At 49.5% G+C, this 12,500-nt stretch overlaps 1 protein-coding gene across 1 annotated transcript in view; it reads left to right on the forward strand.

Moving 5' to 3' along the window:
• Positions 1-151: 151 nt before the first annotated feature.
• Positions 152-12,500, forward strand: part of LOC129845268 (ephrin type-A receptor 6-like) — a gene marked incomplete at its 5' end in the record, with an annotated part of 90,792 nt that continues 78,443 nt past the window's right edge. The window contains one exon of the mRNA XM_055913140.1: positions 152-493. Coding sequence (XP_055769115.1) covers positions 152-493 — 342 coding nt within the window. The remainder of the gene's footprint in view (positions 494-12,500) is intronic.

The raw sequence follows: 12,500 nt of genomic DNA on the forward strand, positions 1-12,500 counted from the left end.
ATTAACGAGACAGCTCTGTTCCTCACCTGGTCTCTCTCTCTATCTCTCTCCAGGTGCTCCATCGGCCCCCAGGAACCTGATCTCTCTCATTAACTAGACGGCTCTGTTTCTCACCTGGTCTCTCTCTCTCTCTCTCTCTCTCTCTCTCCAGGCGCTCCATCGGCCCCCAGGAACCTGATCTTTCTCATTAACGAGACGGCTCTGTTCCTCACCTGGTCTCCGCCTAGCGACAGCGGTGGCAGGAAGGACCTCACTTATAACATCATGTGCCAGCGCTGCGGCGCCTCCGGTGGCGAGGAGGACTGTGAGCCGTGTGAGACCGACCTGCGCTTCGTACCACGCCCCCTGGGCCTCACCGGGACCTCGGTGGCTATTCTGGACTTTGCCACACATGCCAACTATACATTCCACGTAGAGACGGTCAATGGAGTGTCTGGACTGGGAGGAAACACCAGACCCCTGGCTAATATCACTGTTACTACTGACCAGACTGGTGAGTACTGACCAGACCCCTGGCTAACATCACTGTTACTACTGACCAGACCCCTGGTTAACATCACTGTTACTACTGACCAGACCCCTGGCTAACATCACTGTTACTACTGACCAGACCCCTGGCTAACATCACTGTTACTACTGACCAGACTGGTGAGTACTGACCAGACCCCTGGCTAACATCACTGTTACTACTGACCAGACCCCTGGCTAACATCACTGTTACTACTGACCAGACCCCTGGTTAACATCACTGTTACTACTGACCAGACTGGTGAGTACTGACCAGACCCCTGGCTAACATCACTGTTACTACTGACCAGACCCCTGGCTAACATCACTGTTACTACTGACCAGACCCCTGGTTAACATCACTGTTACTACTGACCAGACTGGTGAGTACTGACCAGACCCCTGGCTAACATCACTGTTACTACTGACCAGACCCCTGGCTAACATCACTGTTACTACTGACCAGACCCCTGGTTAACATCACTGTTACTACTGACCAGACCCCTGGTTAACATCACTGTTACTACTGACCAGACCCCTGGCTAACATCACTGTTACTACTGACCAGACCCCTGGTTAACATCACTGTTACTACTGACCAGACCCCTGGTTAACATCACTGTTACTACTGACCAGACCCCTGGTTAACATCACTGTTACTACTGACCAGACCCCTGGTTAATATCACTGTTACTACTGACCAGACCCCTGGTTAGCATCACTGTTACTACTGACCAGACCCCTGGTTAACATCACTGTTACTACTGACCAGACTGGTGAGTACTGACCAGACCCCTGGTTAACATCACTGTTACTACTGACCAGACTGGTGAGTACTGACCAGACCCCTGGTTAACATCACTGTTACTACTGACCAGACTGGTGAGTACTGACCAGACCCCTGGTTAACATCACTGTTACTACTGACCAGACCCCTGGTTAACATCACTGTTACTACTGACCAGACCCCTGGTTAACATCACTGTTACTACTGACCAGACCCCTGGCTAACATCACTGTTACTACTGACCAGACTGGTGAGTACTGACCAGACCCCTGGCTAACATCACTGTTACTACTGACCAGACCCCTGGTTAACATCACTGTTACTACTGACCAGACTGGTGAGTACTGACCAGACCCCTGGCTAACATCACTGTTACTACTGACCAGACCCCTGGCTAACATCACTGTTACTACTGACCAGACCCCTGGTTAACATCACTGTTACTACTGACCAGACCCCTGGTTAACATCACTGTTACTACTGACCAGACCCCTGGTTAACATCACTGTTACTACTGACCAGACTGGTGAGTACTGACCAGACCCCTGGCTAACATCACTGTTACTACTGACCAGACCCCTGGCTAACATCACTGTTACTACTGACCAGACCCCTGGCTAACATCACTGTTACTACTGACCAGACTGGTGAGTACTGACCAGACCCCTGGCTAACATCACTGTTACTACTGACCAGACCCCTGGTTAACATCACTGTTACTACTGACCAGACTGGTGAGTACTGACCAGACCCCTGGCTAACATCACTGTTACTACTGACCAGACCCCTGGCTAACATCACTGTTACTACTGACCAGACCCCTGGTTAACATCACTGTTACTACTGACCAGACCCCTGGTTAACATCACTGTTACTACTGACCAGACCCCTGGCTAACATCACTGTTACTACTGACCAGACCCCTGGTTAACATCACTGTTACTACTGACCAGACCCCTGGTTAATATCACTGTTACTACTGACCAGACCCCTGGTTAGCATCACTGTTACTACTGACCAGACCCCTGGTTAACATCACTGTTACTACTGACCAGACTGGTGAGTACTGACCAGACCCCTGGTTAACATCACTGTTACTACTGACCAGACTGGTGAGTACTGACCAGACCCCTGGTTAACATCACTGTTACTACTGACCAGACCCCTGGTTAACATCACTGTTACTACTGACCAGACCCCTGGTTAACATCACTGTTACTACTGACCAGACCCCTGGTTAACATCACTGTTACTACTGACCAGACTGGTGAGTACTGACCAAACCCCTGGTTAACATCACTGTTACTACTGACCAGACCCCTGGCTAACATCACTGTTACTACTGACCAGACCCCTGGCTAACATCACTGTTACTACTGACCAGACCCCTGGTTAACATCACTGTTACTACTGACCAGACTGGTGAGTACTGGCCAGACCCCTGGCTAACATCACTGTTACTACTGACCAGACCCCTGGTTAACATCACTGTTACTACTGACCAGACCCCTGGTTAACATCACTGTTACTACTGACCAGACCCCTGGCTAACATCACTGTTACTACTGACCAGACCCCTGGTTAACATCACTGTTACTACTGACCAGACCCCTGGTTAACATCACTGTTACTACTGACCAGACCCCTGGTTAACATCACTGTTACTACTGACCAGACCCCTGGCTAATATCACTGTTACTACTGACCAGACCCCTGGTTAACATCACTGTTACTACTGACCAGACTGGTGAGTACTGACCAGACCCCTGGCTAACATCACTGTTACTACTGACCAGACTGGTGAGTACTGACCAGACCCCTAGTTAACATCACTGTTACTACTGACCAGACTGGTGAGTACTGACCAGACCCCTGGTTAACATCACTGTTACTACTGACCAGACCCCTGGCTAACATCACTGTTACTACTGACCAGACCCCTGGTTAACATCACTGTTACTACTGACCAGACCCCTGGCTAACATCACTGTTACTACTGACCAGACCCCTGGCTAACATCACTGTTACTACTGACCAGACCCCTGGTTAACATCACTGTTACTACTGACCAGACCCCTGGTTAACATCACTGTTACTACTGACCAGACCCCTGGTTAACATCACTGTTACTACTGACCAGACCTCTGGCTAACATCACTGTTACTACTGACCAGACCCCTGGTTAATATCACTGTTACTACTGACCAGACCCCTGGTTAACATCACTGTTACTACTGACCAGACCCCTGGTTAACATCACTGTTACTACTGACCAGACTGGTGAGTACTGACCAGACCCCTGGCTAACATCACTGTTACTACTGACCAGACCCCTGGTTAACATCACTGTTACTACTGACCAGACCCCTGGTTAACATCACTGTTACTACTGACCAGACCCCTGGTTAACATCACTGTTACTACTGACCAGACCCCTGGTTAACATCACTGTTACTACTGACCAGACCCCTGGTTAACATCACTGTTACTACTGACCAGACCCCTGGCTAACATCACTGTTACTACTGACCAGACTGGTGAGTACTGACCAGACCCCTGGTTAACATCACTGTTACTACTGACCAGACCCCTGGTTAACATCACTGTTACTACTGACCAGACTGGTGAGTACTGACCAGACCCCTGGCTAACATCACTGTTACTACTGACCAGACTGGTGAGTACTGACCAGACCCCTAGTTAACATCACTGTTACTACTGACCAGACTGGTGAGTACTGACCAGACCCCTGGTTAATATCACTGTTACTACTGACCAGACCCCTGGCTAACATCACTGTTACTACTGACCAGACCCCTGGTTAACATCACTGTTACTACTGACCAGACCCCTGGTTAACATCACTGTTACTACTGACCAGACCCCTGGTTAACATCACTGTTACTACTGACCAGACCTCTGGCTAACATCACTGTTACTACTGACCAGACCCCTGGTTAATATCACTGTTACTACTGACCAGACCCCTGGTTAACATCACTGTTACTACTGACCAGACCCCTGGTTAACATCACTGTTACTACTGACCAGACTGGTGAGTACTGACCAGACCCCTGGCTAACATCACTGTTACTACTGACCAGACCCCTGGTTAACATCACTGTTACTACTGACCAGACCCCTGGCTAACATCACTGTTACTACTGACCAGACTGGTGAGTACTGACCAGACCCCTGGCTAACATCACTGTTACTACTGACCAGACCCCTGGCTAACATCACTGTTACTACTGACCAGACCCCTGGCTAACATCACTGTTACTACTGACCAGACTGGTGAGTACTGACCAGACCCCTGGCTAACATCACTGTTACTACTGACCAGACCCCTGGTTAACATCACTGTTACTACTGACCAGACTGGTGAGTACTGACCAGACCCCTGGCTAACATCACTGTTACTACTGACCAGACCCCTGGCTAACATCACTGTTACTACTGACCAGACCCCTGGTTAACATCACTGTTACTACTGACCAGACCCCTGGTTAACATCACTGTTACTACTGACCAGACCCCTGGCTAACATCACTGTTACTACTGACCAGACCCCTGGTTAACATCACTGTTACTACTGACCAGACCCCTGGTTAATATCACTGTTACTACTGACCAGACCCCTGGTTAGCATCACTGTTACTACTGACCAGACCCCTGGTTAACATCACTGTTACTACTGACCAGACTGGTGAGTACTGACCAGACCCCTGGTTAACATCACTGTTACTACTGACCAGACTGGTGAGTACTGACCAGACCCCTGGTTAACATCACTGTTACTACTGACCAGACCCCTGGTTAACATCACTGTTACTACTGACCAGACCCCTGGTTAACATCACTGTTACTACTGACCAGACCCCTGGTTAACATCACTGTTACTACTGACCAGACTGGTGAGTACTGACCAAACCCCTGGTTAACATCACTGTTACTACTGACCAGACCCCTGGCTAACATCACTGTTACTACTGACCAGACCCCTGGCTAACATCACTGTTACTACTGAACAGACCCCTGGTTAACATCACTGTTACTACTGACCAGACTGGTGAGTACTGGCCAGACCCCTGGCTAACATCACTGTTACTACTGACCAGACCCCTGGTTAACATCACTGTTACTACTGACCAGACCCCTGGTTAACATCACTGTTACTACTGACCAGACCCCTGGCTAACATCACTGTTACTACTGACCAGACCCCTGGTTAACATCACTGTTACTACTGACCAGACCCCTGGTTAACATCACTGTTACTACTGACCAGACCCCTGGTTAACATCACTGTTACTACTGACCAGACCCCTGGTTAACATCACTGTTACTACTGACCAGACCCCTGGCTAATATCACTGTTACTACTGACCAGACCCCTGGTTAACATCACTGTTACTACTGACCAGACTGGTGAGTACTGACCAGACCCCTGGCTAACATCACTGTTACTACTGACCAGACTGGTGAGTACTGACCAGACCCCTAGTTAACATCACTGTTACTACTGACCAGACTGGTGAGTACTGACCAGACCCCTGGTTAATATCACTGTTACTACTGACCAGACCCCTGGCTAACATCACTGTTACTACTGACCAGACCCCTGGTTAACATCACTGTTACTACTGACCAGACCCCTGGCTAACATCACTGTTACTACTGACCAGACCCCTGGCTAACATCACTGTTACTACTGACCAGACCCCTGGTTAACATCACTGTTACTACTGACCAGACCCCTGGTTAACATCACTGTTACTACTGACCAGACCCCTGGTTAACATCACTGTTACTACTGACCAGACCTCTGGCTAACATCACTGTTACTACTGACCAGACCCCTGGTTAATATCACTGTTACTACTGACCAGACCCCTGGTTAACATCACTGTTACTACTGACCAGACCCCTGGTTAACATCACTGTTACTACTGACCAGACTGGTGAGTACTGACCAGACCCCTGGCTAACATCACTGTTACTACTGACCAGACCCCTGGTTAACATCACTGTTACTACTGACCAGACCCCTGGTTAACATCACTGTTACTACTGACCAGACCCCTGGTTAACATCACTGTTACTACTGACCAGACCCCTGGTTAACATCACTGTTACTACTGACCAGACCCCTGGTTAACATCACTGTTACTACTGACCAGACCCCTGGCTAACATCACTGTTACTACTGACCAGACTGGTGAGTACTGACCAGACCCCTGGTTAACATCACTGTTACTACTGACCAGACCCCTGGTTAACATCACTGTTACTACTGACCAGACTGGTGAGTACTGACCAGACCCCTGGCTAACATCACTGTTACTACTGACCAGACTGGTGAGTACTGACCAGACCCCTAGTTAACATCACTGTTACTACTGACCAGACTGGTGAGTACTGACCAGACCCCTGGTTAATATCACTGTTACTACTGACCAGACCCCTGGCTAACATCACTGTTACTACTGACCAGACCCCTGGTTAACATCACTGTTACTACTGACCAGACCCCTGGTTAACATCACTGTTACTACTGACCAGACCCCTGGTTAACATCACTGTTACTACTGACCAGACCTCTGGCTAACATCACTGTTACTACTGACCAGACCCCTGGTTAATATCACTGTTACTACTGACCAGACCCCTGGTTAACATCACTGTTACTACTGACCAGACCCCTGGTTAACATCACTGTTACTACTGACCAGACTGGTGAGTACTGACCAGACCCCTGGCTAACATCACTGTTACTACTGACCAGACCCCTGGTTAACATCACTGTTACTACTGACCAGACCCCTGGTTAACATCACTGTTACTACTGACCAGACCCCTGGTTAACATCACTGTTACTACTGACCAGACCCCTGGTTAACATCACTGTTACTACTGACCAGACCCCTGGTTAACATCACTGTTACTACTGACCAGACCCCTGGCTAACATCACTGTTACTACTGACCAGACTGGTGAGTACTGACCAGACCCCTGGTTAACATCACTGTTACTACTGACCAGACCCCTGGTTAACATCACTGTTACTACTGACCAGACCCCTGGCTAACATCACTGTTACTACTGACCAGACCCCTGGTTAACATCACTGTTACTACTGACCAGACCCCTGGTTAATATCACTGTTACTACTGACCAGACCCCTGGTTAGCATCACTGTTACTACTGACCAGACCCCTGGTTAACATCACTGTTACTACTGACCAGACTGGTGAGTACTGACCAGACCCCTGGTTAACATCACTGTTACTACTGACCAGACTGGTGAGTACTGACCAGACCCCTGGTTAACATCACTGTTACTACTGACCAGACCCCTGGTTAACATCACTGTTACTACTGACCAGACCCCTGGTTAACATCACTGTTACTACTGACCAGACCCCTGGTTAACATCACTGTTACTACTGACCAGACTGGTGAGTACTGACCAGACCCCTGGTTAACATCACTGTTACTACTGACCAGACCCCTGGCTAACATCACTGTTACTACTGACCAGACCCCTGGCTAACATCACTGTTACTACTGACCAGACCCCTGGTTAACATCACTGTTACTACTGACCAGACTGGTGAGTACTGGCCAGACCCCTGGCTAACATCACTGTTACTACTGACCAGACCCCTGGTTAACATCACTGTTACTACTGACCAGACCCCTGGCTAACATCACTGTTACTACTGACCAGACCTCTGGTTAACATCACTGTTACTACTGACCAGACCCCTGGTTAACATCACTGTTACTACTGACCAGACCCCTGGTTAACATCACTGTTACTACTGACCAGACCCCTGGCTAATATCACTGTTACTACTGGCCAGACCCCTGGTTAACATCACTGTTACTACTGACCAGACTGGTGAGTACTGACCAGACCCCTGGCTAACATCACTGTTACTACTGACCAGACTGGTGAGTACTGACCAGACCCCAGGTTAACATCACTGTTACTACTGACCAGACCCCTGGTTAACATCACTGTTACTACTGACCAGACCCCTGGTTAACATCACTGTTACTACTGACCAGACCCCTGGTTAACATCACTGTTACTCCGTAGGCAAGCACCATGGTCTTGTAGCGGATGCGAGCTTCAACTGGAAGCCAGTGGAGAGAGCGGAGGAGCGGGGTGACGTGAGAGAACTTGGGAAGGTTGAACACCAGACGGGCTGCGGCGTTCTGGATGAGTTGTAGGGGTTTAATGGCACAGGCAGGGAGCCCAGCCAACAGCGAGTTGCAGTAATCCAGACGGGAGATGACAAGTGCCTGGATTAGGACCTGCGCCGCTTCCTGTGTGAGGCAGGGTCGTACTCTGCGGATGTTGTAGAGCATGAACCTACAGGAACGGGCCACCGCCTTGATGTTGGTGGAGAACGACAGGGTGTTGTCCAGGATCACGCCAAGGTTCTTAGCGCTCTGGGAGGAGGACACAATGGAGTTGTCAACCGTGATGGCGAGATCATGGAACGGACAGTCCTTCCCCGGGAGGAAGAGCAGCTCCGTCTTGCCGAGGTTCAGCTTGAGGTGGTGATCCGTCATCCACACTGATATGTCTGCCAGACATGCAGAGATGCGATTCGCCACCTGGTCATCAGAAGGGGGAAAGGAGAAGATTAATTGTGTGTCGTCTGCATAGCAATGATAGGAGAGACCATGTGAGGTTATGACAGAGCCAAGTGACTTGGTGTATAGCGAGAATAGGAGAGGGCCTAGAACAGAGCCCTGGGGGACACCAGTGGTGAGAGCGCGTGGTGAGGAGACAGATTCTCGCCACGCCACCTGGTATGAGCGACCTGTCAGGTAGGACGCAATCCAAGCGTGGGCCGCGCCGGAGATGCCCAACTCGGAGAGGGTGGAGAGGAGGATCTGATGGTTCACAGTATCGAAGGCAGCCGATAGGTCTAGAAGGATGAGAGCAGAGGAGAGAGAGTTAGCTTTAGCAGTGCGGAGCGCCTCCGTGATACAGAGAAGAGCAGTCTCAGTTGAGTGACTAGTCTTGAAACCTGACTGATTTGGATCAAGAAGGTCATTCTGAGAGAGATAGCAGGAGAGCTGGCCAAGGACGGCACGTTCAAGAGTTTTGGAGAGAAAAGAAAGAAGGGATACTGGTCTGTAGTTGTTGAGATCGGAGGGATCGAGTGTAGGTTTTTTCAGAAGGGGTGCAACTCTCGCTCTCTTGAAGACGGAAGGGACGTAGCCAGCGGTCAGGGATGAGTTGATGAGCGAGGTGAGGTAAGGTAGAAGGTCTCCGGAAATGGTCTGGAGAAGAGAGGAGGGGATAGGGTCAAGCGGGCAGGTTGTTGGGCGGCCGGCCGTCACAAGACGCGAGATTTCATCTGGAGAGAGAGGGGAGAAAGAGGTCAAAGCACAGGGTTGGGCAGTGTGAGCAGAACCAGCGGTGTCGTTTGACTTAGCAAACGAGGATCGGATGTCGTCGACCTTCTTTTCAAAATGGTTGACGAAGTCGTCTGCAGAGAGGGAGGAGGGGGGGGGGAGGGGGAGGAGGATTCAGGAGGGAGGAGAAGGTGGCAAAGAGCTTCCTAGGGTTAGAGGCAGATGCTTGGAATTTAGAGTGGTAGAAAGTGGCTTTAGCAGCAGAGACAGAAGAGGAAAATGTAGAGAGGAGGGAGTGAAAGGATGCCAGGTCCGCAGGGAGGCGAGTTTTCCTCCATTTCCGCTCGGCTGCCCGGAGCCCTGTTCTGTGAGCTCGCAATGAGTCGTCGAGCCACGGAGCGGGAGGGGAGGACCGAGCCGGCCTGGAGGATAGGGGACATAGAGAGTCAAAGGATGCAGAAAGGGAGGAGAGGAGGGTTGAGGAGGCAGAATCAGGAGATAGGTTGGAGAAGGTTTGGGCAGAGGGAAGAGATGATAGGATGGAAGAGGAGAGAGTAGCGGGGGAGAGAGAGCGGAGGTTGGGACGGCGCGATACCATCCGAGTAGGGGCAGTGTGGGAAGTGTTGGATGAGAGCGAGAGGGAAAAGGATACAAGGTAGTGGTCGGAGACTTGGAGGGGAGTTGCAATGAGGTTAGTGGAAGAACAGCATCTAGTAAAGATGAGGTCAAGCGTATTGCCTGCCTTGTGAGTAGGGGGGGAAGGTGAGAGGGTGAGGTCAAAAGAGGAGAGGAGTGGAAAGAAGGAGGCAGAGAGGAATGAGTCAAAGGTAGACATGGGGAGGTTAAAGTCACCCAGAACTGTGAGAGGTGAGCCGTCCTCAGGAAAGGAGCTTATCAAGGCGTCAAGCTCATTGATGAACTCTCCAAGGGAACCTGGAGGGCGATAAATGATAAGGATGTTAAGCTTGAAAGGGCTGGTAACTGTGACAGCATGGAATTCAAAGGAGGCGATAGACAGATGGGTAAGGGGAGAAAGAGAGAATGACCACTTGGGAGAGATGAGGATCCCGGTGCCACCACCCCGCTGACCAGACGGTCTCGGGGTGTGCGAGAACACGTGGGCAGACGAAGAGAGAGCAGTAGGAGTAGCAGTGTTATCTGTGGTGAGCCATGTTTCCGTCAGTGCCAGGAAGTCGAGGGACTGGAGGGACGCATAGGCTGAGATGAGCTCTGCCTTGTTGGCCGCAGATCGGCAGTTCCAGAGGCTACCGGAGACCTGGAACTCCACGTGGGTCGTGCGGGCTGGGACCACCAGGTTAGGGTGGGCGCGGCCACGCGGTGTGAAGCGTTTGTATGGTCTGTGCAGAGAGGAGAGAACAGGGATAGACAGACACATGGTTGACAGGCTACAGAAGAGGCTACGCTAATGCAAAGGAGATTAGAATGACAAGTGGGCTACACGTCTCGAATGTTCAGAAAGTTAAGCTTACGTTGCAAAAAAATAAAAATAAAATACAAGATCTTATTGACTAAAATGATATAGTACTGCTGGCTGGTGAAGTAGCCTGGCTAGCAGTGGCTACGTTGTTGAAAGTGAAGCTGGCTAGGTAACCTCGACAATTTCACTAAATTTCTCTAAACTACACAATTATCGTGGATACAAGGACAGCAAAGACAACTAGCTAACACTACGCTAATCAAGTCGTTCCGTTGTAATGTAAGTTTCTACAGTGCTGCTATTCGGTAGAAGTTGGCTAGCTAGCAGCGTTGGCTAGGTAGGAGGACGACAGCGCGGCAGGCGAAAAAATAGCTGGCTAGCTAACCGATAATTACTCAAAGCTACACAATTATCTTAGATACAAAGATAGCAGAGAAAACTATGTAGCTAGCTAACACTACACAAGTCAAGTCGTTCCGTTGTAATGTAATCGTTTCTACAGTGCTGCTAATTGGTGGCTAGCTGGCTAGCTAGCAGGGTTTACTACGTTACGTTACGTTAGGGCGAGAATACCTGGCAAGCGAACCTCAGCGAACCTTGATAACTACACAATTATCACCGATACAAAGACGGCTATGTAGCCAGCTAAGTAGCTAGCTAAGATCGAACAAATGCAAATCAAAGATAGCAAAGACAACTGTGTAGTCAGCCAACACTACACTGATCAAGTCGTTACGTTGTAATGCACTCGTTTCTACAATGCTGCTATTCGGTGGCAAGCTGGCTAGGTAGCCGTGTTGGCTACGTTGCGTTACGTTGGGGCGAAAATAGCTGGCTGGCGAACCTCAATAACTACACAATTATGTTTGATGCAAAGACGGCTATGTAGCTAGCCAAGATCAACCAAATCAAACCGTTGTACTGTAATGAAATGAAAATCAGACCGTTGTACTATAATGAAATGTAATGAAAAGTTATACGGTAGACGGTGGACGTTAGCTAGCTGCTGGGCTACGATAGGCGACGAAATACGATAAATACGCAATTATCTTTTATACACAGACGGCTAAGTAGCTAGCTAAGAAGAAATTGCTAAGGTTAGACAAATTAAACCGTTGGAATATAATGAAATGTAATACAATGTAATGAAAATTTATACTACCTGCAGAGCGAATGCAAATGCGACCGCTCGCTCCAAACCGGATAGCTCGACCCCTGGTTAACATCACTGTTACTACTGACCAGACCCATGGTTAACATCACTGTTACTACTGACCAGACCCCTGGTTAACATCACTGTTACTACTTACCAGACCCCTGGTTAACATCACTGTTACTACTGACCAGACCCCTGGTTAACATCACTGTTACTACTGACCAGACCCC

Source organism: Salvelinus fontinalis, unplaced genomic scaffold (genome assembly GCF_029448725.1).
Source record: "Salvelinus fontinalis isolate EN_2023a unplaced genomic scaffold, ASM2944872v1 scaffold_0260, whole genome shotgun sequence".
NCBI lineage: Eukaryota > Metazoa > Chordata > Actinopteri > Salmoniformes > Salmonidae > Salvelinus > Salvelinus fontinalis.